Source organism: Misgurnus anguillicaudatus, chromosome 20 (assembly GCF_027580225.2).
Source record: "Misgurnus anguillicaudatus chromosome 20, ASM2758022v2, whole genome shotgun sequence".
Lineage (NCBI taxonomy): Eukaryota > Metazoa > Chordata > Actinopteri > Cypriniformes > Cobitidae > Misgurnus > Misgurnus anguillicaudatus.
Genome location: NC_073356.2, coordinates 25,266,204 through 25,294,199, shown reverse-complemented (window position 1 = coordinate 25,294,199; position 27,996 = coordinate 25,266,204). Strand labels below are relative to the sequence as shown.

Here is a 27,996-nt window from a genome sequence, read left to right as displayed (position 1 = left end):
TATATGGGCTTGTTATTCTAATGACGATCGTTTTCGGCCGCGGCATTTATGAAGGGCAGATATTGCGTACACCTGAATATCAACGGTACACACAGTTTCATAAATCAGGCGGTGAGAGGAGTGCAAGCATAATCTTACGCCAACATATACGCCTGTTTCTACGCAAGAATAATAAATGAGGGCCAATGTAACTACAGAAGAGTCAAGTTTTAAATAGGAAAAATATCAAAACTCTTTGGTTATTTTTAGCTCAATGCTAATGGTCTGATCAGATTCAATGGATTGTGATAAGCTATGCTAAAAATGGTAATGCCAGTCCCCCGGAAATCAGCTGAATGGATTCCAAAATGTTAAGAATCAAATGTTTAACTCTAGGGGAGCTGGAAAATTAGCATATTTTAAAAAAAAGTGGTATGTCCCTTTAATAGAGTTACAAAACTGGAGACAAAGTTGATGAATGGTGGGCCTAAAGTCTTTTTTTTACTGTAAAGCTAATATAAATTAAATAATTAATATGAACTATTAATATTGAAGTAACATTAATAGCTAATGTAAACATTTTGTTCATTGTTAAGGGGATTGCACACCAGCCGCGCAGCTCAGCGCCGTTCTAAAAAAATCGAACACATCGTTTTCTATGAGTATACGCACACTGGCGCCGCCAAGTGGCGCCTGTCCGCGCCGCCCAGCTGTGACTATAGGAAGTTGCTCAAATCCCTGTCGCGCCACAGAGCACCACTCACATAGTTTAACATCATATATGTCCCAAATCATTAACGATTAACATTGGCTGCTAACGTATATGTTGCATTTTGAAGCTCGCGCTATTTAATGTGCATTTCCGGTTTACGAAATCTCCGAGTTGTCCTAGACGTGACACGACGCTGAGCTGCGCAGCCGGTGTGCGACCCCCTTAAGACTAGTACATGTTAGCCAATGCATTAACTTATGTTTAAGAAAACAATGCTGTAAAGGGTTACTGTATAGTATTGTGTTGTAGTGGGCAATATGGCAGTTGTTATGCAACATCATGTGAAAATTATTACTTATTATTATGGTTACTACTTACTTGTACCGCTGTGCTCTGCTGCTTATGCTTATGTTTTCCACCAATTTTTCTGTTTCTCCTGCATTTATTAATGTAAAGCTGCTTTGAAACAATTAATTATATGTAATATAATTAGAGACAAATATTAGAGACAAAGTGAGCGGCGTTTGACCTGTATTGTGATCTTTTGGCAGCCCAGCTCTATTCAGAATTAAACTGTAAACTGTGGGCTTATGTGAGTACACATTTTTTTATAAGGAACGAGTGTATCTTTAATAATCAAAGCTTAAAATAGTAACAAAAAACCCTCTCAAGACAGAAGTAGCATAGCGCATAGTATCAGTTTTCTAGCTACACCCACTTTGGCTTGACCAATCCGGTGTGAAATCATTTCCTGTATGCAGAGCTGCCTGATTGTGTATCAAAAGAGAGAGAAAACAAGCGAGAGATTGCGAGAGAGAGAGAGCGCAAGAGAGAGAGAGAGAGCGAGAGAGAGACGTGTTTGATTTCACTTTCACTTTTCAGAGCTGACTCACTCAGGCATAAAACATACGGAGAAAAGCATACACAAATACACCCTTTTTACACAGAAACTCACAAAACACAGCACGAACATGGCTTTCAAATACCCAGAAGCACGGAGAGATGACAGTAAGGTTAGTGGTTCTTTCACATATGGTCTCATCCATTCATTTACCTCGTCTTCCTCTTTCTTTAAAACACACATGAAACAATATACAAATAAATACCAATCCTTCCTGGAACACATGAGCAAGCATTTACCATTTGTCATGCGAGGTGTTGGGTTTTAAAATATATGTCTGTTTTGAAGCTCAGTGGTTTTGTGTCAGACATTAGGGTTAGCATATGATAGCTGTCTGCATATGTTTCAACACATTGCAGCCATGCCTCGAGGCCAGAAATATAAAGTATGCAACTTTACGCAAGTCCTTGTGTTGACTGACGATTCCTGTCAACATTTTAAGGTGTTTCCAATATCAAAGTGAAAATGAACCTAACTGCGGTGTCTTGTTTTGAAGGTGGATGATTATAATGGAGTAAAGGTCCCAGATCCATACCACTGGCTTGAGGACCCTGACAGTGAAGAGACCAAGGTGACCTGCACCTTTGATACAGTACACTACACCAAATGTACATTTTATTCCTGTGACCAATTCTTAATTTATGGGCTTTTGGCATCAATGGGACAGGATACTGGTACGGTAATCTGGCATGAAATGATAGGAGGGTGGTGGTGACTGGTTTGGGAAATTACATGAGTGGAGTACAAACTTGGGTAAATCAAACATAAGCACCAGCGTTCATGTTGGAACGAGTGCATGATCTGACAGGCCACTTCTCTGACCTCTTATTGACTTCTGCTGTTCCCAATACGATTTCGATTACGTCACTCTACCTCCCTTCCAGGTCTTTTTTTATCAAATGAAATAAGTCATTGCTTAATGCCTTTTTTCTCGTAAACACAATATTAAATGGGCCATGGCATGAAAATCTGACTTTTTCCATGTTTAAGTGCTATGATTGGGTCCCCAGTGCTTCTATCAACCTAGAAAATGTGAAAAAGATCAACCCAGTAACTTAGTTTTGGTAAACCATCCTCTACAAGCACATGCAAAAATAGGTAGTTGAAAATTGGCTCTCCTTATGATGTCATAAGGAGCTCTTATTATAATAATACCACCCCTTAATCTGCACTATCCAACCACAGCACTGCCATTTAGTGCAGAGAAAAGCACAATTGAGTTTTAATTGCAACAAATCACCATCATTGTGATCAGTGTTTGAATTTTATCAGCTCATTTGCTTTTTAAAGGACACACCCAAAACGACATATTTTTGCACACATGCTATAATAAATTATTTATATGGTGTTTAGAGCTAAAACCTCACATATGTGCTCTGGGGACACCAAAGATTTATTTGACATCTTAAAAAAGTCTTGTAAAAATAAAGATCCCAAAAACGGCCTTTGTTGGGCTGTATGGTTCCATGAAGAAACTTTACCATCCACAGAATCTTTCTGTTGCACATGAGGTTGTTTAACCCTGGAGAACCCACGGGTCAAATTTGGCCAATGTTAATTGATGCTATTAGAAGGGTTCTTGGGTTCTCCAGGGTTAAAGAGGAGGACTATAATGGTGCTTTTCCATTGCATAGAACTTTTTGGGGGCTTTTTCACTTTGTGATACTTTTTTTAGTACCACCTCAGTTGGGGTTCCAAGCGACCCGAGCTGATACCAAAACGTGATGCGAAAACATTGTAGATCACTGATTGGTCAGAGAGAATCGTCACTACCTGCGTCATCGATATAATGTAAAGAATAGCTTTACCTTTATGCTAGCTTGCGCTGTCTCGAGCAAACATGTTGTCATCTGTGCTCTGCTATAAGTTCCCAAACTCCCTTTAGCGAAGAAAAACATCCACAGGTTGTGAATCAGAAACACCATAACAGTTTGTGGCGGCACATTCGCGATGCGCTCATCCGCCTATATGCTTAAATGAACTTAAACGAGGCTCAGCGAAGCGCGTCGACCGACGCCATGGGTGTTTGTTCAGAAACTGTCATGTGAGACAGAGGTAGTGATAAACGTGATGTGAAAACATCTATTTGTGGTGGTCAATTTTAATTTTGTGGCGGAAATAAATGAATGTATGGGAATGTACAATGACGCTCTAACACGATGTCTCAGCAGTAGGCAGCGCAAATATAACGTCACGCCTATAATCCCTCCCACTCCGAAGTGTTATTAAACTCGATGGAAAAGCTAACCAAGCCAAAGTGAGGTGAGCTGACCCGACCTTACCCAAACCAAACCGTGGGAGACTATGCAATGGAAAAGCGGCAATAAAAGGCCGCAGGGATTACATATTTTTGTAGGTAAAACCCGGAAGCAGGTTAACTTTTAAGCACTTCCAGTTCTATAGTCCTGAAGTCAATGGGTTTTCTGAATGGGATTTTGGTTAAATGCCCAAAATTAAACACAAGCCTAAGGTATTTTCAGGTTTTATTCTACAACATAAAACGCACCTGTAATACCCCCCACTCATGATTTTAAAGCTTTAACATGTCCTCAAAAGGGTGGTTGCTAGCAAGTTGATACATGAGACTACAGACAGGGACTTTGAACATCATCACGTACGAAGATCTCAAAAACAATGCACAAACAATGGGCAAAATTCCCAACAAACATTCATCCTCAAAGTAGTTCCTTATCAGGGAAAATGTTTTTAAATGGGTTTAATTAAGTTTGAATGGGCTGTCTGAAGCTTGGTAGTGATGACGTTGATGTCCAGAGACCGTGGTGTAGTTTGCTTGTGGCATAAGGTAAGCTTTTCATTTCTAGTTTAGACTTTAAAATGCATAAAAGTTGTATTCAAATGTGAAGATTATCTTGTTGGACAAAATGTTAAAGTTTTATAATCTTTTAGTAAACACAGAGCTTATTTTTTGTGATAATCCCAAAGTCTATGGGAAAAATGAATGTGCTTTTTGGCGAGGGAACCAGTGTCCCGCCAACTTCCGGACAAAATACGCCAACCTTGCAGCACTCTACTAAAAGGTAATAAAGAAATGGTTCTTTTGCCTTAAACAGTTCTTTGGAGAACCAAAAATTCTCAAATGCACTTTTGTGAAAGAAAAGTTCTTTATGGAACCTAACAGCGAAAAATGGTTCTTACAGCAGGTGTCTCCAACCCTGCTCCAGGTGAGCTACCATCCTGCAGACTTCAGGTCCAACCCAGCTCCAACACACCTGTTTGTAATTGTCAAGGAACCCTGAACACCTTGATTAGTTGGTTCACCTGTGTTTGTTTGGGGTTTCAGCTGAAGTCTGCAGGACGGTAGCTCACAAGGAGCAGAGTTGGAGAACCCTGTTCTATAGCATCATGTAGCACCTTGATTTTTAAAAAGTGTAAGATGAGACGCAGGGCCATGTGTTTTGTTTGTTTACAACTGCATGCAAATTTTACCTTAAAAATACAAACATGCAAATTCTCCAAAATCTCGGAGCAACACTAATACTGATGGTACTGGTTTCTAATAGTATTGGCCCAGTCGAGGGGGGATTGAAAAGGAGATTACTAAAACATTCAAATTAATAAAATTCTGTCATTATTTGGCCTTGTTTTAAAGAAAACACTTTAAAGTTTTTTACATAATTGTCTGGAAGTGAAAATATTAAAAGACTACGATAAAACCTGTTGGAAAGCATCTTTTGCAGTGATTTTTGTGTGAGCATATCAGTGAACACCCCTGACCACTCGGTGAGTTTCACGTCTTTGTAAACAAAAGTTTAATGCATTTTAGGAAGGATTTTTCCAGTGCACCTATATAAACCCATTGTAGAGGTGGGAGTTGAAACAAAAACACCCAACAATGATGGTACTGGTTTCTAATAGTATTGGCCCAGTCGAGGGGGGATTGAAAAGGAGATTACTAAAACATTCAAATTAATAAAATTCTGTTATTATTTGGCCTTGTTTTAAAGAAAACACTTTAAAGTTTTTTACATAATTGTCTGAAAACAGGGCTTTAAGTGTAAAATACCGAACTTGTCCTTTAAATTAAAAAAGTTGTTATCGCAGTTTAAATGTATTGTAATAGATAAAAATAATGTTTGTGGTTGAGGTTTGGGTTGGTTAGCCGTGAGGTTTGCTGCATACTCTTGTCACAAATTAATAAATTACGGTCACTGCATTATTATTACAGCTAAAAGGTTTTAAAATATGATATAAAAACTACATTCTAAGACCTTTCCAACAATAAATAGCTTGTCGTTATAGATAAAAATTTACATGCAAAACAGTGAAGTAAACTCAGGTGTCCCGACTCCCGCTCACAGGACAGTGCCAGTTAACAAGTTTTTAATAAGAAGAATGCTTGTCAAGCATAAAAAAATAGGTTTAATCGCAATTTAGCACCAGAGAAATTAATTCTGAATCATACCTTGGTGCACTAACCTATATGCATTTCAGTACACTTCATACTGATGTCACAGGGACAACTACAGTATAAGCACGGATGCTGATTTGCCAGTTAAACTCTTTAGTATTGTTACTGTGGGCTATAACGATTTTTACCCTTATCAGATAAGAGTAAACATTCTGTACCACCATTGATATTTTTAGGCTCACCCTGTTTAGTTTCCTTGTCCCCGCCCGTGCCCACATCACTGAATCTAAGAAACATGTCGGTAAATGTACATATAAACAAGTTCTGTGTGTGTGCATGACAACAATCTGCCAGTTTAACACTGTACCTCACCCACTCTGCAGAGTTTTGTTGAAGAGCAGAACAAGTTGACCATGCCGTTCCTGGAACAGTGTGCAGTCAAAGAGCAGTTTCACCAGCGCCTCACGGAGCTGTACAACTACCCTAAATACAGCTGCCCCTACAAGAGAGGAAAGAGGTAGTGATCAAACCACACCAAACACAGCACAGGCCCACTGCAGCGAGCACAAAACATTCACACTGAAGTGATGTGCAATCATTTAACTGAAAAGAAGAAGAAGAAAGGAATGACCTAACATGGGTCAAAAGAAATAATGATCTAAGCCTGTTGATAACATTGTATACCAGTATTATTTATCTGCAATGCCATATGAAGTCTAAATATGGTGCTTTATCCAAATGAACATACTTTTGTTTATACGGTATTATTGCCCCATATATAATAACAATTAGCATTTAAAGAATACCATTACTTTTATCTTCTTTAAAGAATGAATAAAATAAATTTATTTTTCTTCTTTTCTAGATATTTCTATTTCCACAACAAGGGTTTGCAGAATCAGGATGTGCTGTATGTGCAAGACTCTTTAAACAGCCCTGCATCTGTATTTTTTGATCCAAACACTCTGTCAGAGGATGGGACTGTGGCTCTCAAGAGTAAGTTGAATAAGCAACTTTTTTGGTTAAATACTTTTACTGCAGTTGTGTACCAGTAAAAGGTTTTCTATGTAGGAAATAACACAGCTATAATTTGCATATATGGGAAACCTTATTACTTTCCCTTGTCGACTATTTCCTGGAGAAGCTATTGGTTAAGTTTATTGATGGCTTGATTTTGAAGATAACCGTCAGCCCTGAGGGCACTGTTTGCCTTTGCACACATTGGGATTTCACATTGGGAGATCTCTATGCTATCTCTTTTCTTCTGTCAGTCAAAGACTTGCAACCGAGTTATGGTATTTTCCTTTTCGAGTGTAAATTAACAGTAGGGGAGAGTGGGGTAAAGTGAGACATCGGGTAAAGTGAAACACCCCCTGTATCTAGGCAACGGAACACATTTGTGTTCATATGACTATTATGTTTTTAAGCCCCTCAAATTTCCCCTTGGCCATGAAGGACAGGACCTCATGATGCTATGGTTAGCATGTTTTTTTCACAAAAATATATTTTTTGCTTGTAAAAGTAAATTTTCTTGCTGTCAACTTAATCAACTGTTGTGCCAAAGCAAATTGATTCAGGTAGAAAAACTTATATCACACATGTTTATGAACTACCAACATATAAAACCTTGTGTTGATGTTAGCTGAAGATAAGCCTGATTTTCCAAGAGAGAGAGTTTTTTTCCAAAATGTGGCGGTGGGGTAAAGTGAGACAAATGCTGTGGGGTAAAGTGAGACATGAGGCACAAGATCAGTTTAGTCTAAAACATATTTTAATGTAATATTACATTAAAATATGTTTTAGTTTTAATGTCATAAACATTGCAGAAAAACCATTATGCGTAGTCAATACACCAGGAAGACAGCCTGGGGAAAAACACCCCTTGAGGAGATGGAGAGTGCAGCCGCTTAGGTCAAGGAAGGAAAGAAGTCTCTAATGCTACGTACACTCCAAACGCGAGACATCATGGTACTGTTGGTTCACACCAGACACAAGTTCAACAACCTGCGCAAGTAAACCACATACAAAGTCAATGCAAAGACGCAACCAGACACGTCCTCGCGTGTGGCGATGCGAATGACGTGACACGGGCGGCGCGTTTGCCACGAAAACACGCGCTATTCGCCGCAAACACGCCCTCGCCCAAATTGAAAATATTCAACTTGAGCGAAAAATTCGCATTACACAATGTTAAATCCTGCGAGCAATCCAGATCGAGCAACGCGATGCCCTGCATTTGGTGTGTACGTAGCATTACTCCCTCTAGATTACTCACGGGATTTAACATTGTGTCATGCAAACTTTTCGCTCGAGATAAATATTTTCAACTTGGGCGGAGACATGTTTGAGGTGAATAGTGCGTGTTTTCGCGGCAAATGCTCCGCTCATATGGCGTCATTCGCATCGCCCCAGGCGAGGACGCGCCCGATCGCGTCCCCGCACTAACCCTGAACGCAATCCACTTGCACAAATCGCCGAACTCACGTCTAGTGTGAACCCACAGTAAGAGCAGCTGCAAGGGATAGAAATATTGATAGATGGTTCTGATTGTCTTTTGCGCTGACCCGCAAACACTAGCTGGCTCTAAGGGTACTTTGTTCTGACCCCCAGACTGCGTTCTAATCTAACTGGTTCTATATGTCATTTGAATGTTAATTAAAAAAATTTGAATTGTCGAAGCCAATGGTGTAGTGGGCAGCGCTCCGACATGTGGTGCTTTCACACTTTCTGGGACCCGAGTTCGATTCCCGGCTCGTGGTCATTTGCCGATCCAATACCCTTCTCTCCTCCCTGTCCTTTCCTGTCCTCTCCAAAACTCACTGTTAAATAAAGGCAAAAACTGGCCAAAAAATATAACTTTTGAATTATATTATGTTGTATTTGATTTTGGTTCAGAGTTACTGTACTTTCAAGTGTTTAGAAAAATTATGTTCTTAATTGACCCATCCCCTTGATTCCTTTACTAGTCCAACATTAGTTCTGGAATGTGTGGTTGTCAAGCTAGCCGTCAGGATTTTTATCTGTTACAATATGTGCTGTTATGGTAGTTTCAGAGTGGAAAAAGTAAGTGGATCAGTTTACCCCGAGCTGGTTCACTTTACCCCCTTGATTTTTCTGGTCTGTCTCAGTTTACCCCTAAGCTGGGGTAAAGTGAGACACAAGACCACTTTTTTTAAAACAATAATATTTTCACTGCTCTTCGTCCTGAATACATTCTGGTAATTTCCATAGCTAGGAAACATCCTGAATTACTGGGAAATGTGTAAATTTTACTGATATATCATTTTAGCTCGCTTAGAGGGGAGCAAATGTAAAAAATGTCTCACTTTACCCCACTCTCCCCTAATACTTTAGGGACATTGAATGCATCAGAATAAATTAAATCATAACCTAGTATAGCAATTTACGTCATTTCTGTTTACTTTGAAGCGGTCTATAATAAAGCATTAATATTTTGAATTCAAAGACATATTTTTGTATAACGAAATTAACATGACTCTTCTTCTAATAGACCTATACATGACTCTTCTTCTAATAGACTTATTAAGAGTATTTTATTTTTGATGTGAATGAAAACAAAGCTGTAATCGACAGTTAAATTAGTTTAAATTGATCCTAGTTCACCTGTCAAAATCATTCCGTTACATTTCGCTTCAAGGTCGTTCACGCGCAGTTTTTCGCGATTCCTTGATCGCTGATAAACTGTCATTTCATCGTAAATAAATCGCAAGGTTTACAAATATTAAAGTAAGTTTTGATAACCTAATTATTCCAAATGTAATTGTAAAGTTTCACCAGTAAATTCATTATTTTCACGAGCATACATATGATCTGTAGTCAGGCTGTATGAGTGTCTGCGTGAGGGCGTGAACGTTTCTCACCTGCTGTCTCACATAAATGCCTGGAGCAAGTAATACATTGTAATATTATTACAGTAAGTGTAAGATTGTTTCGATGTCCTTGTAATAAAATGTATGATAACAAAGAGTCTTCTGGCGACTATCAGCCCAACAGGAGCAAACATGTAAACTGCTTCCGTCAGCGCGCAAGACGTTTTTCAATCCGAAGGCTGCAGGCACCGGAGGTCGCATATGCAGGCTGCGTACGTAAACAAGTCTGGTTTATTTAAGTTAACTGAGCATTACATTCGCAAGTCATAAGCATATTGCAACAATTCTCGATTAACTAAAAATAATAGTCAACTTCATAATTATTAATATTCTGAAATAAAACAGTCTTGATGACGTATGCAGCCTGCAAATGCGACCTTTGGAGGTTGCAGCCTTCGGATTGAAAAACGGCCAAACTCTATTCAAACTATTTACCGTGAAAACTTTTAATGTCATTAACTAGCATTAGCATATAGAGTAGCAAATGGCTCGTGGTGTGACAAATTATTGGCCATAAAAAATAATAAAACACAGCTGATGGTTTGTATCTGCTCTCTCTGTACGTTGCAGTGGGTCGCCTGTCAGAGGAATGTGAGTATTTTGCTTATGGGCTAAGCAGTGCAGGCTCTGACTGGGTGACTGTACGCTTCCTGAAGGCTGATGATCTTACCCAACTGCCTGATGTTCTGGAAAGGGTGAAGTTCAGCTGCCTGGCCTGGACCCATGATGCCAAAGGCATCTTCTACAATTGCTATCCTCGACAAGATGGAAAAGCAGATGGTATGTTCATGCATGCATACAGTACTGTTTTAATGTTTCTGTTAAACATCAACTTGTTTTTGTGTCACGTCTATTCTAGGTACTGAGACCACAACAAACCTGAATCAGAAACTTTATTACCATGCGATTGGCACCGACCAATCAGAAGACATCCTGGTGGCTGAATTTCCTGACAACCCAAAATGGCACAGTAGCCTTACTGTAAGAAGACTATATTTGTACAAACTCATTATTTTGAAAGAAAACATTGTGCAATTCGAGTCTACTCCTTTTTTTATATTAGGAAATATACAAAATGTAAAAAATTGTTCGTGCTTAAAATTAAGCATCGTTCTCCATTTTAACATTGTTCTCTTTTTGTAACCCGTCATTCTTCCTTTATTTCTCTTCTCCTTTTCCCCATCATCTCTTAAGGTTTCTGATGATGGCAGGTACGCAGTGCTGTCAATCACTGAGGGATGCGAGCCAGTGAATCGCCTGTGGTACTGCGACCTGCAGCAGCTGCCCAATGGCATCACAGGTCAGTGTGCAAATATGGGTGGGGCCTAATAACAAACAAACAAACAAACAAACAGTAATAGTTACATATAATTGTTTATAAATAGACCAGTTAAATTTCTGTTGAACTGTCATTGAGTGATGTTCAAGTTACTGTTGTTATTTCAGGATTGCTGCCATGGGTAAAGCTGGTTGACACATTTGAAGCACAATACACCTACATCACAAACGAGGACACTGTTTTCACTTTACGCACCAACCTGAACGCTCCACGCTACTGCCTTATAAACATAGATCTGAAGAAACCAGAACAAACACACTGGAAAACCCTCATCCCTCAGCATGAAAAAGATGTTCTGGGTAAGATAACATCACACCACAAACACAAACAAAAGACTGGAGGAGGTTTTACTTGTATAAATACAAATATCTGGATGTTTCCCTGATGATAAAACCTATGACCTCTGCATGTAGTCTATGCCTACTAAGAAGTAAGTATTGATTGCAGAAAGCTTAGTCTCAATACACGTTTTCCTGTATGCTTCGTTTTGAAACTTTTGAATCATGGTGAGCTCATGTTTTCTAAGTACTGAACAGTGTGGATGAAACCGTCTTAAGTCTATAAACACGCAGTTTCTCTTCCCCCACATTATCATAAGTTTATCTTCATTGAAAAACCAAAACAGAGAACTTGAGAGAGTGTTTCGGTCTTCTCTGTAGGCTTTGTGCAGTGTGTAAACCAGCACTACCTGCTGGTGAATTATGTGCATGACGTGAAGGACATCTTACAACTCTATGAGCTGCAATCGGGGAAGTTGATCCGGGATCTGCCATTAGACGTGGGCACCGTAGTGGGTCTGAGCTGCAAGAAGAAGCATCCGGATTTCTTCTACAAATTCACATCTTTCACCACGCCTGGAATAATCAAACTAACAGATCATGCAAAACATTCATGGCAAATTGCGATACAGAGCCACAACTATGTAAACATCCAGGTTGGGCCGGGCTTCCTTGGTTCCAGGGAGGGCAGACTGGAGTTGTGTGGCCTTCTGGAGAGTTGTGTGCTTTCAGTTTGAACTTCCAATCGTAAGAGGGATTTTTTCGATCAACATGCGTAAAATAAGATCCATATGTAGACTACAGTAAATGGTTTTGGATGACCTTGACTGACCTGCAAAAAGCCCAGACCCCATTCATTTACCAAAGAATTAATCTCATTTATCTTTATTCACTTATATTCATGTAGAAGAAAAATATTAGACTATGGCTCACTTTAAGTAAGAAGCATGAGAGGCTGTGGTGGACCGTGGAATAGGTCATGGTTGAAGGGCGTTGTTAGGCATGATGCACAGCTGAGTTCCTGCAACCCCTTCTGCCGTGACTTATTCGCAATACAGCACCAGCCTAGAGTATGTTATTGCTTTTATAAAACGGATACTACAAAATACAAATAATAAAACAACTTTCATGAAGTAAAGTCACTAAAAGTCATCATTCCGCTGAAAAAATCGTCCCTGACTTACCGTGAACAGCAACAAAATGTTTGTTTTTCTTTGTTAAGTGCAGCAGTCATAATATCATAAATAAAACATAGCTATTGACCAATCAGAATCAAGAACTAGAACTGACCGTTTTATAACTTTTTCAAAATACTGCAGACCAGTGGCGGCTCGTGACTGCTCATCCGAGGGGCGCAAATTCAAAACAAGTGTTCTGAGTGTCATGTGTGTTACTTGTGTTTTCAAAATGTGTGTTTGTTGCGTCATGTAAACCATGTGCATCACGTTTTTGTCAAAATAAGTGCCTGCTGCACATGCATCAAAACCATTTATGATAAAAGAGACGTTCACAAAATACACGCAAAACGCTCCCTTAATACTAAACTCTGATTACACATGAGATTATGCGTGTATCTGGCAAACGCAAGCGTCTCTTTTATCATAAACCCTTTACACGCGTCTGCAGCAGGCACTTATTTTGACAAAACACGTGATGCACATAAGATCACTCGATGCGCAGAACCCATATTTTGAAATTACGAACCACACACATGATGGGCTACATACATGTTATGACGAACTTCGCATCGAGTGCCCTCGAAAAAAGAAGTTACCAGCCACCACTGCGGCAGACTGTTTTAATCAAATCTATAGTATATCCATATCTATAGTGGCCATTTCTATTGCCTGTGGGAATAACATGCACTTGATCCTGACAAGTGTTATAATCCTTTTTTTGTTAATACCTAAGGAATAATCTACCACTGTGACCTGAGTCAGCCCAACCCAGAGCCCACAGTCTTTCGTCAGGTGGAAGTGAAAGGGATCCAACCAGGCGACTACCAGACGACTCAGGTCAGATTGTATCCTGCATACGAAGGGTCCCAGAAGACTTGAACATGCCACAGATGGAGTAAAACCTTTACAATTTATGTATGTTGCAGGTGTTTTACCCCAGCAAAGATGGTACAAAGATCCCAATGTTCCTGGTACATGCACGCGGCATTAAAAAAGATGGCTCTCACCCCATCTTTCTCTATGGTTATGGAGGCTTCGAGAACTCTATTCAACCATACTACAAGTCAGTATATAGCAGGCCATCGCGTGCGTCCTATGTGTAAATAAATAAGATAAAAGGAAAGGCAGTTTTTAGGAAAAACGTTTGTGAGAGTGAGAAATATGAAGATTGACCGGTTTGTTTTTTCTCTATATGTGCAGTACTGCGTACCTGCTTTTTATAAGACACTTGGGTGGCATCCTGGCTGTAGCAAACATCAGAGGGGGAGGAGAGTACGGACAAACTTGGCATAAAGGTACATCAGATCCTCGCTTTATTCAGATATATTCATTTGATATATTAATGGGGATTCCTTCGTTTAGATTAAAAAAGCATTGCACCAGCATCCATACGAATCCATGGAAACAGGAAGTAAATAAATGAGTACCTTGTAAAGAATGTGCATAGTACCTTAAAGGGACAATCCACTCTTTATTTTTTTTTTGAAAATATGCTCATTTTCCAGCTCCCCTAGAGTTAAACATTTGATTTTTACCGTTTTGGAATCCATTCAGCCGATCTTCGGGTCTGGCGGTACCACTTTTAACATAGCTTAGCATAATCCATTGAATCTGATTAGACCATTAGCATCGCGCTCAAAAATAACTACAGGGTTTAAATATGTTTCCTATTTAAAATTTGACTCTTCTGTAGTTACATCGTGTACTAAGACTAATGGAAAATTAAAAGTTGCAATTTTCTAGGCAGATATGTCTAGGAACTATACTCTCATTCTGGCGTAATAATCAAGGACTTTGCTGCTGTAACATGGCTGCAGGAGGCGCAATGATATTACTCCTTGGTTACTTTCAATAGGAGGAGACTATTTTCATGCACTGCGTAATATCATTGCGCCTCCTGCAGCCACGTCACGCCAGCAAAGTCCTCGGCCTAGAAAATCGCAACTTTTATTTTTTTTATTTTTTAGTACACAATGTAACTACAGAATAGTCAAGTTTTAAATTGGAAAAATATCAAAACTCTTTGTTTAATTTTTGAGCGTGATGCTAATGGTCTAATCAGATTTAATGGATTGTGCTAAGCTATGCTAAAAGTGGTACAGCAAGTCCCGGAGATCAGCTGTATGGATTCCAAAATGGTTAAAATCAAATATTTAATTATTTAGGGGAGCTGGAAAATGAGCATATTTTTTTTAAAAAAAGTGAAGTGTCCCTTTAATGCCTACTAAGTATCCATATTGTCCATAGTCTGTACTGTTTCTTTACATAATGATAAATACAGTATGCCTAGTTATTGGTGTACAGAGCAGTTCATGACAATAAGCCTCAGATTGACTTTAACAAATTTGACAAATGCTTAAAAATCGAATGTATCTATTTATGATGTTGTAACTCATCTGACATTTCTCACTGGATAGTGCGTTTAATCTGTAGATATGTACTGATCACACATAAAAACTCATTCGGCATCTTCATGAACTTTTTTAAGGAACTAGTGCACACTGTGCACTACACAGGGTTTTTAGAATGGGTATAGAGCGCCCCCTGGGGATCAAATAAGCGAACTTGTTAAACAGCATGGTCAGAAATTAAAGGAAACCCTCTAAATAAAATAAAATAAAATAAAATAAAATAAAATAAAATAAAATAAAATAAAATAAAATAAAATAAAATAAAATAAAATAAAATAAAATAAAATAAAATAAAATAAAATAAAATAAAATAGACACAACACATCTTGTAAAAATGGGCATAATTTGTGCCCTTTTTTGTGCCCAAGTTAGTGTTTTTTGATTTTTTTAAATGTATTTATTTATTCATAGTTTATCTATTTATTTTGTCGGCCGGGGTGGGAAATGGTGTTCTGTAACTGTTTAAAATGTATATTCTGAATTGTGTTTTGGGGGTTTTATAACAAAATTAATAAATACAGAGGGTTTTTTAAAGTTAAAGACATTGTTTTTTGCTAACTACCATGTCCTCTCCCAGCTGTCAAAGTATCTGAAGTGAGACAGATTTTAAGTGTGTATTTCCATTTGTTGTCAGGTGGAACCCTTGGCAATAAACAGAACTGCTTTGACGACTTCCAGTGTGCATCGGAGTACCTGATCCAGGAGGGATACACCACCGCCAGCCGGATCGCCATCAACGGAGCATCCAACGGTGGCCTGCTTGTGGGTATGTGCATATGAGATCTGAGGAGGACTGATAGACAAGATCCTCTCCGGCTAAAGAAGAACACAGCCAATGAGACTCAGTCTTAGCCAGGTTAAATTAAAATCACATTTAAATGACAAGGTACGGCCACGCAGATGTGCGTCGTCCTTTGATGGTGTATGCCGTCTGCTGTTACTCACAGCCGGCTCATCTGTTGACTAAACGTGACATCGACATTCACGCTTCGAGCTGTTCACATAAGTCTCGCATACGTACAAGCAGCTGTGCATGGAAAGCCATGTGCTTTGAATCTTATTAAGCAGCATGTTGAATTTATTCTCAGAAAAAGGTACAAGAAGGTACAAACGTTGTCACTGGGTCAGTACAGGTACCTTTTCAAAAAGTCCACTTTTGTACCCAAAAGGTGCATATTGGTGCCTCAAAGGTACATATCTGTACCAAAATGATACATATTAGGACATTTTTAAAAGGTACTGTCCCAGTGACAACTTTTGTACCTTTTTTTGTAGAGATACATGGATTGGATGGCCAGCGCGCTGACTAGTAACGCCAACATGGTTTTAATTTGTGTCTTATTATTCATAAAGGGGAGGCAGGATTGAGTCAATCTAGCTACAGTATTATGTATGTGGAAGATTAGGTGGATTTTTTGTGTGGTCGGTCGTGGGTTTACTGGTGAGTGTGTGTCTACATCAAGTTAGTGTGTGGGTGTTCAAAGTGTTGTGAAAAGGACTTTAGAAATGTGAGTCACGTCGAATATATTGTGTATGAGTAGATTTCTCACTTACAGTATACGAGTACAGGCGTGAGTCAGTGTGTCCGGTAAACGCGAAGTGACGCTGTATGTGTGTTTCTCCAGCGGCGTGTGTAAACCAGCGGCCCGAGCTGTTCGGCTGTGCGGTGGCTGAGGTCGGAGTCATGGACATGCTCAAGTTTCACAAGTTCACCATCGGTCACGCCTGGACCACCGACTACGGCTGTGCGGATGATCCCGAGCAGTTTAAGTGGCTCATAAAGTAGGATTTCCTAACCATTAATCTCCCGACAACTATAGTTTGTGTAATTATATAGCATTTAGACATCTGAATAGGTTAAAAAGGTCATTTAAGTTTTAAATCTGCACAGGTACTCCCCCCTCCATAATCTTCCTCAATGCCCTCGAGATGGCCTACAGTACCCTGCTATGCTGCTGCTGACGGCCGATCACGATGACCGCGTGGTTCCCCTCCACACTCTGAAGTACGTGGCCACTCTTCAGTACGGGGTGGGTCGCTGTCCCAGCCAGACTCAGCCATTGATGGTCAGGGTGGATACTCGCAGCGGACATGGTGCTGGGAAACCCACCGCTAAAGCCATTCTGGAGGACACGCACATCTTCTCCTTCATTGCTCAGACCTTGGGCCTGAGCTGGAAAGAATGAGAGTTAGTTTTTGTCTATGATGGTCAGTAATCATTTATAAAGCTTTAACTTGATTTTACTTTTTTAAACAATGTGCTTTAAAGTAACATTTTCAAACTGATTGTTCTCATAATAAACATTTATTGTTTTAAGTAGTAATGTATGCTTGACCACTTGCTGTGCAATAAGCGGATTGCATTGTAATACACAAAAAAGGCACTAAGGGGCAGTAAAGGACTACAACAGCTCCATGAATTTATCTGCATAACACATACAGAGGCATGTCAAGAGAGACAACTAGGCACATTCTAGAGTCCTATAGGTCCTATAGGGTAACTTTATAGACCTCTTAATTGGGCCTTGAGGAGAGGGGGCCGCTCATAAAAAATTAACATGACCCTGTGGATTTAAGTACTATCCCTGTATACATATTATTATTTAAGATAAACTATTTTAGCAATTTTTAACAAAGTTTGCCATACATTTTAAATATAATTAGGTTTTTAGTAGTGCTGTGCAAAGATTAATCGTGATTAATCGCATACAAACGTTAATTTTTGCATAATATATGCAGGGTTCCCACGGGTCCTTGAAATCCTTGAAAGTTTGTGAATCTGGGGGAGAAAATTCAAGGCCCTGGGAAGTTTTTGAAAATATACATACATAGATGCATTTCATTGAAGGGCTTGAATCTATTTTATGCAAGAAGTTTTCTAAAAAAACAAAACAAAAAAAAACAAATCAGTCCCTGTGTAGTATAGACTTTTTAAGCACACTAAACTTTTCACTTTAAATGCTTATATCTTCTGTATGCGAATGTTGATTCATACCAAAATGCTTTTTTGCATAGTTGTGTTTGACACATGAAAACGTCTCGGGTTACGTATGTAACTGTTGTTCCCTAAGAAGGGAACGAGACACTAGGTCTCCCTTGCCATACTTCCTGCATCCTTGTAACGTCGTCTTTGGCAATATTTCAGATAGTGATATACTTCCTGGCTCACACATTACCCTGTCTTTGCCGTTAAGCCTCACCATTGGTTGAATTTGATATACACATTCAGACGCACCCCTGGAGGCGTCCCCAAAGTGTCATCACAGTGACGCAGCGCGAGTTCCATTAAAAGGGAACTGTAACAATGTATCTTAAAAGGTAACACGATGTAACCTTGCTCTCACTTGAAATGTCTCCTCACATTTAGTCCTTGGTCCTTAAATTTGAAGTTACCTAAGGTGTGGGAACCCTGTATATGTGTTGTGTGTAATTATTATGTATATTTAAACACACATTATATACATTTAAGAACATTTTTATTTATATATATATATTTTTTTATTTATAGGGTAATATAGAATATATATAAAAAATATAAATAAATATATATACACATGTAAATGTTTCTTAAATACATACATGAATGTGTGTGTATTTATTTATATATACATAATAATTACACACAGCACACACTTGTATATTGCTAAAAATCACTTTTTTGTATGCGATTAATCGCGATTAATCTTTGCACAGCACTAGTTTTTAGACAATAGCCTCTTTCACACAGTAATTCTGGTAAATTACCATGAATTTACCAGAATGAATTTACCAGTAAATACAAAAATGTGCTGTTCACACACGCAGTGGCGTTCCGTTATTTTACCAGTAAGACATCATTCACACATCAGTATCAAAATACCGGTAAATTCGTTGAGAAAGCGGAAGTACCTGTAGCACGCGGCGAGCTCAGTGTTGTATTTGTAAACAATCCACGTGGTTCATAACCACGGTCCGTATTTTGTTGTTTTCACGTCTGTGGTAAACAGTCGCGAAGTTGCTCATGACCAAACAACATTGAATGAGACGACGTCAAACCAAAAATGCGTTTTTAACAACAGTTTGCACTTTAGGCTTCACAGAGGTCGTGCTAAGGACGTCAGCAATTCGGCGGTAAGCTGTTTTAAACAACTTTGGTGAAGAAATGTGGACGTAAACTTCAGGTGTGCTCAACTTTCAAGCAGCATGTGTGTGTGGAAACGTCAGTAAACACTGCGGGGGTAAACGCGTCATCTGTATTAAAACGCTATGATTGGTCCGAAGCTGTCAGCACGGTCTGACGTCGTCCGTTCTAAATGCCGGTAATCCTATAATTTTTGTTCACACACAGCACTTACCGGTAAATTACTGGTAATCTTACAACCTGTCTTACTGGTAAATTGGGAGCACTGATTTACCGGAAAGGTTCTGTTCACACATGACATGTTAACGGCAATTTACCAGTAAATTACCAGTAAAGACTGTATGTGTGAAAGGGACTATTGTCTGGTTGTATTAGTGAAATATAGTCATAGTTATTGGTATCGTCTTCTGTCTGATGCAATCGAATTTATTCAGTTAAATTCAGAATTTAATTCATTGTACATCCTGCTGCAGAAACTGTAGCGTGTAGGTTGCAGCAATCTGTCATTAGTTTGTGATGAAGAAATAAATGCGGTTTGAAATGAGATTCTGATTGCCGGATAACATAGGGACAGCTTGAAATAAAGACGAAAAAGAGACTAAAGGGAAAAAAATAGGGAAACTCAGAAAGTAAGAGATTAAACACTGTGATATCCATGTTACACCATAATTACAGTAATGATAACAATGTATAATTACACGCTGTTACAAAACATAATTGCATACATGCATGTTGTTCATAACTGGTGCTCAGTACTTACTGTAATTAGACTGTAAATTTAATATCATAGCACAAAGTGTGACCTAAATTTAAACGGCTTGGGAGTCCAAAGGAAAACGGTATGCATAAGAAGAGTTCACAAAAAACCATGCAGCAGTCCCTGAGTTTATCTGTGGTCACAGAAAGTTTAATCTGGGTTTGCCCAAAACCTGAGAGTTTAATCAGATAACGTCTGACAGCCACTGTACAAAGCAGAACGGCTTGAACTGTGGACCCCAGACGTGATGACTCAAACCAGTTTCAGATGAATACATATGCAAAAAGTTCAAGACTTAAGATCAGACCGAGTTTGAAGAGTTTGGAGTTGAGACAAAACTTGCTCTTAAAGGGAAAGTTCACACACAAAAAAAATGTACTAACATTGACTCAAATGTGAAGAGATCCTGTCTGGTCAAAAGTAACACTTGTTACTTTTGTCCCGTTGCTAATACTGTTGTATATGTTGAAAATTGATATTATTCTAATTTAATTTAATTTAATTTTCATAGTTCAAACTGCTGAATTTTTTTTTATTTTCAACAATTTAAGTTTGTACTGTTGGTTGCTTTTAAAACATTTGATAAAACTAAGATTTAAAATGATAATGTAATTTCATTATTTTTTACAAAGATAAATTACAAAATATGTTTGCAGTTACATATTAATGACGTCATAGTCATGTATAGTTAATAAAAACAAGTGTAACACAAAAATCTATCTTGTTTTGTTGTGTAACTTTCATCCCTGCAGGTGGGGTCGAAAGTAACAATGCACTACTTATGTTTAAAGTGAAATTATACTGAAGTCGTTTTACATTTTTGCAAAATTCCACCTGGTTTTGATAGACCACACTTGTGAGTTATTGACCACAGCAAAAATATATTTCTGTCTATAAAATGATCTTTTAAAATTAAGTTTTTCTGAAAAATGTTACTTTCGCCCCTGCTCTCCCCTAAATCACAAAAAAATTACAAGCTGGGTTTCACAGGCATCACATCATGTATGAGAGCGTATTATATACATTTTCATATTCTATCTATCTATCTATCTATCTATCTATCTATCTATCTATCTATCTATCTATCTATCTATCTATCTATCTATCTATCTATCTATCTATCTCAGGAGTGACAGTCACCACCAACAGGAAATGTAAAAGACTGATAGCATTACAATTCCCATAATAAATGTGACTAATTTGTTTTTCAAAAATGTAAAAACATTAGTATTTTGTTGTTAAAAAAATGAATTTAAACATTTTTTCTCTGCCGTTTTGGAAATAAAAAACTTTGTTTCCCAATTTCAAGTTTCAATAAATGAATAAAAAAATAAATGCAAAAAAATCATTTTTATTAAGAATTTGGCAGAAATGTTGTCGGTTGTTGACAAAATGAAACAAAAATGATCATTGTACTTGAACACAAATGTATAGTAAATCTAGAAAAACTTAAAGGTGTGGTGTGTAAATTTTAGCAGCATCTAGTGGTGAGGTTGCAAATTGCAACCTACAGCTCAGTCCACTGCTAACCTCTCACTTTTGAAACGCATAGAGAAGCTATGATAGCCGCCACCGAACAAACATGTCATCGTCGGAAACAACTTAGTAAAAAAAGGTTGTCTGTAAAGGGCTTCTGTAGAAGCATGGCGGCACAAAATGGCGACTTCTATGTAAGAGTGTATGTAGATAAAACGGCTCATTCTAAGGTAATAAACACATAACGGTTCATTATGAAAGGTCTTTATACACCCCTGATAATATAGTTTTATATATTATTTTGCATTTCTGTCAAGAAATCCTTCTAAAAATTACTAAAAGGGAGCTTTGATATGGTCTCTTAATTTTTTCCCTGCGGCTGGATATAAGCACCAATGCAAGGCTGCATGAAGTGTTATGTGACATTTCTTTATATCCATGATGAGTGCATAATAATAAACAATAGTTAGTGTTATCCACCCTGAGACCATTTAATTATTGTTCCTTTTAGAGGCACCAAAAGCCCAGCAAGAATTCTAGAAAATATTCATCATCTTTCTCACATGACCCCAAAGCTATGCCTTTGATACTTGAATAAATACCCACAGCTTAGACGTCTCTATCCTCCCTGAATGAACTGAACTAGAGAGCAGCGGTTGCACCTTGAGAGATGGCACAGTCCCAGAAGCACCACTTCACTTTGTTTGTTCACACTCGCTCCCGATCCGGATTAATTTCCCAAATCCGATTTAAGGTCTGGCACTCTAACCGCTTGGATCGAACTTTTGTGTGAGGAAACTTTCTCCTTCACACCAGCTTAGAGGTGGATCCTTTACTTCTCACTGAAGGGCTTTAATCTGAACACAAAAACACATCTTGCTTTCTCACTGCTGGGAGTTAAAGTATTAACCGCTTTGAATTTCATTGTTTATACGCTTTCCTGTTATTATTTCCATCTGTTGTATATTTAGCAACGGGACTGCACCAAACCCTTTCATTTTACAGGTCTATCAGGATTGGATGCGAAAACACAAAACAGTCAGTTTAAAAATCATACCAGGACTCAGAAATAAAACTGAAACCGACTGCTGTTTATTTCTTTTTTTAAAAACTTTTATTTTTTATTTTCCCTTGTGTTATCAAGTGTAATCCTTATCCAAACTTTTCTCAATATCAAAAATCATCACAAACACACATCATACCAGAATCCATTGGAAGGTAAATAAAGGAGGTAAAAATGTCTAAAATCAAACAGTACGATTGAAGATTCAAGTATTCAAACCCAATTCTGTCACTCTTATATGGAAATAATCTAGCTGGAAAGAAATCCTATAGGTAAAAATATCAAACGGAGAATACAGTTGCAGCTTCCTGTTGTTTTTCGAGGGTTGAAACTTGACAGAGACGTTTGATTGCTGCGACATTGATTACACATGATTAAAATAGACTCGGTCGGTGTGTATGAATTCAGGCAGGTATGCTGGAAACGTGTAGACCGCAAGCAAACACAATAAAGCCGAGAGTACCTGTATTGTATTTTTTTTTTTAATAACACGTTTCTGTATTGCAACAGCCAACTATTTTTCTACCAGGTAAAATCATCAAAAATTCCAACCGAACGGGAACCAAAAACGGACTTTATTCTTCGCTACTCGCCTAATTCAAACAATAAATCGTATTTAAACACAGTGAAAGGATCTCATTCAACACATTATTATTCAAACAAATTATAAAAATAGATTGCATTTTCAAATACATATTTACAGTATCAAACAGAGATCAGAATGATACACACAATGCAATGTTTGTATAGTAATGAAAACGGTAAAGGGATGTTCAACTGTGCAGTATGATGTTTCGATTCTCTATTTATTTAAAATATGCATTATTAGCGCTCTCCATATATGTGTTTATGCTTGTAAAACACTCAATAGAGAATAAAACGATGATGCTTATAATTATCAATTATTAAGCAAACTTGAAATATGCTTTTGTTGTACTTGTAACATTATCCTGATTGACCGATTTGTGCGCTATGGTTTTTGTTAACGTGATTCGATCCTTTCATACGATCGAATTCAGGGTGCTGCTTAAACACAGAACCTCAGACTCTAGAAATTCAACAGTCAATGGGGCGGTTCCCCGGACGGGGCTTATCCTAATCCCAGACTAAAATGCCGGTTTAAGCTGCCTTAATTTCAATATATTAACATATATCAGTGCCATAGTTTGTCTCAAGATGCACCTCAGTATTGTTTGTTTGTAAAAACTGCTTAAATGTCCCAATATAACTAAGGCCCAGGATTAATCTAAACCCTGTCCAGGTAACCGCCCCTAAATTCAATAGCACTAGCACATTCAGAGCATTCAAAAAACAACAACTCGTGTTGTACAGAACGCCAACATTAAGTAATACACACGTCCAGCCGCCATTGCAGCTCGTAATGTAGGTGTGTGACGCCTCATTCACAACCTTTCAAAGTGCAAGAAGAAATTAAATTACATGAACAAGTTTGAAACGCATTTTGATAATATGTGAGCAGATTCAGTGCTATGTAATACTCTGCAGGCCCGTCCAAATGAGCGCATGTAAACATATAAATAAATCCTATAATAGATACATAGGCGGACACTACTTGAGTATTTTAAGTAAATTTTCCAAGCATCTGTGTTTGTCTTGGGAAAAATTACTTTACTAAAAAAATGTTGACTACATTCTAAAGAATAGAATCATACTGTGTATTTATATTGCATATTAAAATTTATTTAATACCTAATTACATAAAAATTGTGTTTGAGTAAAAGTACAAAAGTACTTTTTATTTAAAGGACTAATCAATTTTCTTAAAAAAATCCAGACAACCTACTCACCAACATGCCATCCAAAATGCCGATGTCCTTCCCCGTTCAGCCGAGAAGAAACCATGTCCCTTGAGGAAAACACTCCAGGACCTTCCTCACCCTAATGGACTCCAATGGACACCAACACCCAACAGTCCCAATGCAGTTTAAAATTGCAGCTTCAAAGGACTCCAAACGATCTCAAACGAGACACAAGGGTCCCATCCAGCGAAACGATTGTCATGTTTGGCAAGAAAAACAAAAAATATGCACTTTTAAACCAAAACTTCTCGCCTTCCTCCGGTCCTGCGACGCGCCAGCGCGACCTCACGTAATACGTCATCACGTCAAGAGGTCACGGATGACGTATCGAAACTACGCCCCAGTGTTTACAAGTGTGGAGAAAGAGGACCGTTCCGACGTTGTTGTATGTGGAATGAGAGTAATTTATGTCTTTGTGTCAGTTTCTTGTTTAAAATGGTCCGCAAATGTGCGTTTCATTAATGTAACACGTGACCTTTCGACGTCATTATGCAATTACGTGAGATCGTGCTAGCTCGTCACACAGCCGGAGGAAGAAGAGGAGTTGTGGTTTAAAAGTGCATATTTTTTATTTTTCTTGTCAAAAATGACAATCGTTTCGCTAGATAAGAACCTTATGCCTCGTTTGAGATCATTTAGAGTCCTTTGAAACTGCAATTCCAAACTGCATTAAAACTGTTAAGTATTGGGGTCCATTAAAGTCCATCAAAATGACAAAAAACCTGGAATGTTTTCCTCAAAAAACACAACTTCATCCCGACCGAACAAAGAAAGACATCAACAGTTTGGATGACATGGTGGTGAGTAACTTATCTGGATTTTTTACATAAAATGGACTAATCCTTTAAGTAAAAGTAAAAAAAACTAGATGTTTAATGTACTTAAATATTAAATATAAACCAAAAACTTGAAATAATGAAATGTAGTGGAGTAAAAATTATGATAACATGCTTTGGAATGTATGTTTCCAAAGAAAAACACTGATAAAATCTGAATACTTAAAAATGTACTTTTATGTAAAAAGTAAAAATACTTAAGTAGTGTCCGCCTCTGAATAGATATGGTACAACATACTGTAACGTAAGTCTCGGATACTACAGTGCAAACGTTGTCTATTGTTAAGACAAAAACAATCAACATATTACATATTAATAGATTTCAGACACTAAATTAAACTCTGAAATTCTGTTCAAAACACAGCCGTTTATGTGAAGAAAACAAATGGAAGAAAATAGACAGAGACAGAAAAAGGTAAGATTTATACTGTTTTAAGATTTCTTACAGTAGTTGACCTATTTCCTGCAGATACGAGGAGCTGAAGGTCCAGGACGTGGTGGGATGCTTCAGGTTCAGTCCACTGTACAGCAGGATCAGTGGCTATCTTTTATACTGCATCCTTTTAGGCTGCTCTGAGATCAGTCAAAGTCAAACTGCCCTGCCCCAGGTCAGTTTTGAGGGCATCTCAACCTGACTGACTCTTTTCAGTTCAGTGCATGAGTCCTACTAAAAGGGACAGAGCTTGTGTGTAAATTTTGTGTCATTGATGGACAGTTGTAGAAAAGGATTTTCTTTGACGTAGTTTCATCAGAAATCAACTTGGTTTGTGGAAAAAGAGAAGGTAAAGAAACATAAAAAGGAAAGATTAGGAAGAAAACTGACTCCGCTGAACGGCCTTCTGTGTAATCATCACGAGAACAGACGTCTAGCGTCTTTTCTCTAAATACGGGTGTTGGCGTTGGACTGGAGTTGGGCGTGCATATGCATTTGTATCAAACCTGCACTCCTCGACCGTGCATCTGAATAACCTGTGCCCTTAGAGTCTGTATAGCGGACAAAATCTGTTTCTGGTGCTCCAGAGAGGTGATACCGAGACTTAACACGTCCCTGCAAAACAACAGAGCGGTTAGACACAAACCGTGAAACCTAGATATACAGTACTGTGCAAAAGTCTTACGCCACCATCACCAGTTTTGTTGTTTAAGCAAAGTTTTAATGTCCATCCATATTCATTTTTCACTCTTTTTTACAAACAGAAATAGGAAATGTGTACGCAAAATTAAAAACAAAATTTTCAGAACTAAACATCTTATTTAGGCATCAGTCAGTATTTAGTGTGACCTCTCTTGGCACGAAACACATCATGAGCTTTTTTGAGGAGACTGAAGTCATTCGATTAGAATTAGAAATTAGGATTTAATTTCATTTAGGTTTAAGAGATCCTGCAGCTGCCTGCTATTGGTCAAGTCGAAGAGGAGTTTACACTTAATACTTGATACTTCAGCTTATACTTTTATACTGTTTTTAATACTACATACACATTTTTTATATTTTCTGGTTGTATTCTAATAGAGACTGGGAAGTTATTATATATGATCACTATACAATTGCAAAAACAACACATCTAATGGAGGCATGGTGGCCTAAGACTTTTGCACAGTAGTGTACAATAAATGAGTGTCAGTCACACAACTTACTGGACGGTCATGCGGGCCACAGACTCCAGATAACAGTATCCAGCAGCAGTGAAGTTGTCTTTGTAGCGGCCCATGTCTACAGCCTCCAACCATTCACCGATCGAATTAAACGAAGGGAAGGAGGGAAGAGTTCGTTCTGCTAGTGATACAGACGAACCCAGAGTCCTGGAGGACCAGAGAAAGAGTACTGTGATGGTACAACGGCACAGAAATAAAGATAAGGTAATACGACAGCAATTTTAAAAACACCATGTGTAAAAAAAGTAAAACGGTAGTATCATGTCGTAACACCATGGTACTTTTATAGTACTTTTTGTAAGAGACAACAATGTATTTATCAAAACATGTGAAGTAAAGTGTTAATATCGGTCTCTAAGGATCCAATCACAAACACACTGTCAGCGCTTGTGATTAGTTTTAAGCCTCAGTACCTGCGTCCAAGTGTGGAGGACCCGATGTTATCCGGACTCCTGATGGTTTTGCTGAGAGCGCTGTGAATCTGTGTAAATGTGGGTCTCTCTGTCCTCTCCTTCTGCCAACAGTCCAACATGAGCTGGTGCAAAGATGGCGGGCAGTTCACGGGCGCGGGTAACCGAAAGCCGTCTTCTATAGCTTTTATTACCTTTAATGTACACAGACACACATAAGAAACAGGAATAAAGAACCGAAATGGCCATTTGGATTCATGGAAGATACATAAGTCTCCATGAAATCAAAAAATATTTTGCCTCTTAGTATGAATACATTATGTAAGCTTTAAAAGGGACACTCCACTTTTTTGAAAATATGCTCATTTTCCAGCTCCCCTAGAGTTAAACACTTAATTCCCACCGTTCTGGAATCCATTCAGCCGATCTCCGGGTCTGGCCGTACCACTATAGCTTAGCACAATCCACTGAATCTGATTAGATCATTAGCATCGCACAAAAAATTACCAAAGAGTTTCGATATTTTTCCTATTTAAAACTCTTCTGTAGTTTCATCATACACGTAAGATCGACAAAAAATGAAAAGTTGTGATTTTCTAGGCCGATATGGCTAGGAACTATACTCTCATTCTGGCGTAATAATCAAGGACTTTGCTGCCGTAACATGGCTGCAGGAGGCGTAGTGATATTACGTACTGCTCGAAAATAGTCCCCTGCCATTGAAAGTTACTAAGGGGACTATTTTCGGGCAGTGCGTAATATCATTCCACCTCTTGCAGCCATGTAACAGCAGCAAAGTCC

General features: G+C 38.3%; 3 protein-coding genes across 7 annotated transcripts in view; 1 reads left to right on the top strand and 2 right to left on the bottom strand.

Moving 5' to 3' along the window:
- prdm1b (PR domain containing 1b, with ZNF domain) overlaps positions 1-6,462 on the bottom strand; it is a 44,750-nt gene extending 38,288 nt beyond the window's left edge. For both annotated transcript variants that reach the window (XM_055219869.2, XM_055219870.2), the window contains exon 1: positions 6,329-6,462. The gene's annotated coding sequence lies outside the window, so the exon portion shown is untranslated. The remainder of the gene's footprint in view (positions 1-6,328) is intronic.
- LOC129455202 (prolyl endopeptidase) lies at positions 1,507-17,381 on the top strand. Of its 3 annotated transcripts, XM_073858363.1 has the most exons (15): positions 1,507-1,704; positions 2,089-2,163; positions 6,345-6,478; positions 6,827-6,957; positions 10,422-10,631; positions 10,711-10,832; positions 11,046-11,151; positions 11,298-11,489; positions 11,850-12,055; positions 13,388-13,483; positions 13,573-13,709; positions 13,847-13,941; positions 15,692-15,823; positions 16,683-16,839; positions 16,949-17,381. In XM_073858363.1, exons 1-15 carry the CDS (start codon positions 1,663-1,665, stop codon positions 17,241-17,243), a joined length of 2,130 nt encoding a protein of 709 aa, XP_073714464.1. In that variant the 5' UTR covers positions 1,507-1,662; the 3' UTR covers positions 17,244-17,381. The 3 variants fall into 3 exon arrangements, with proteins under 3 accessions (XP_073714464.1, XP_073714465.1, XP_073714466.1); XM_073858364.1 differs by lacking the exons at positions 1,507-1,704; positions 2,089-2,163; positions 6,345-6,478; positions 6,827-6,957 and adding an exon at positions 9,561-9,708; XM_073858365.1 differs by lacking the exons at positions 1,507-1,704; positions 2,089-2,163; positions 6,345-6,478; positions 6,827-6,957 and adding an exon at positions 9,877-9,895.
- An 8,095-nt stretch (positions 17,382-25,476) lies between these two features.
- LOC129455266 (ephrin type-A receptor 7) overlaps positions 25,477-27,996 on the bottom strand; it is a 164,491-nt gene continuing 161,971 nt past the window's right edge. For both annotated transcript variants that reach the window (XM_055219944.2, XM_055219945.2), the window contains 3 exons: positions 27,199-27,389; positions 26,768-26,932; positions 25,477-26,177 (listed from right to left, as the gene is read on the bottom strand). In XM_055219944.2, the coding sequence (XP_055075919.2) occupies positions 26,063-26,177; positions 26,768-26,932; positions 27,199-27,389 (471 nt within the window). In that variant the 3' untranslated portion in view covers positions 25,477-26,062. The remainder of the gene's footprint in view (positions 26,178-26,767; positions 26,933-27,198; positions 27,390-27,996) is intronic.

What these genes read in the sequence shown, in the direction of transcription:
- LOC129455202 (XM_073858363.1), top strand. Translation starts at nt 1,663, where the DNA reads ATGGCTTTCAAATACCCAGAAGCACGGAGAGATGACAGTAAG. An exon ending in AATGGCACAGTAGCCTTACT is followed by an intron (nt 10,833 to 11,045) that starts GTAAGAAGACTA and finishes TCATCTCTTAAG; the next exon opens with GTTTCTGATGATGGCAGGTA. An exon ending in GCATGAAAAAGATGTTCTGG is followed by an intron (nt 11,490 to 11,849) that starts GTAAGATAACAT and finishes TCTTCTCTGTAG; the next exon opens with GCTTTGTGCAGTGTGTAAAC.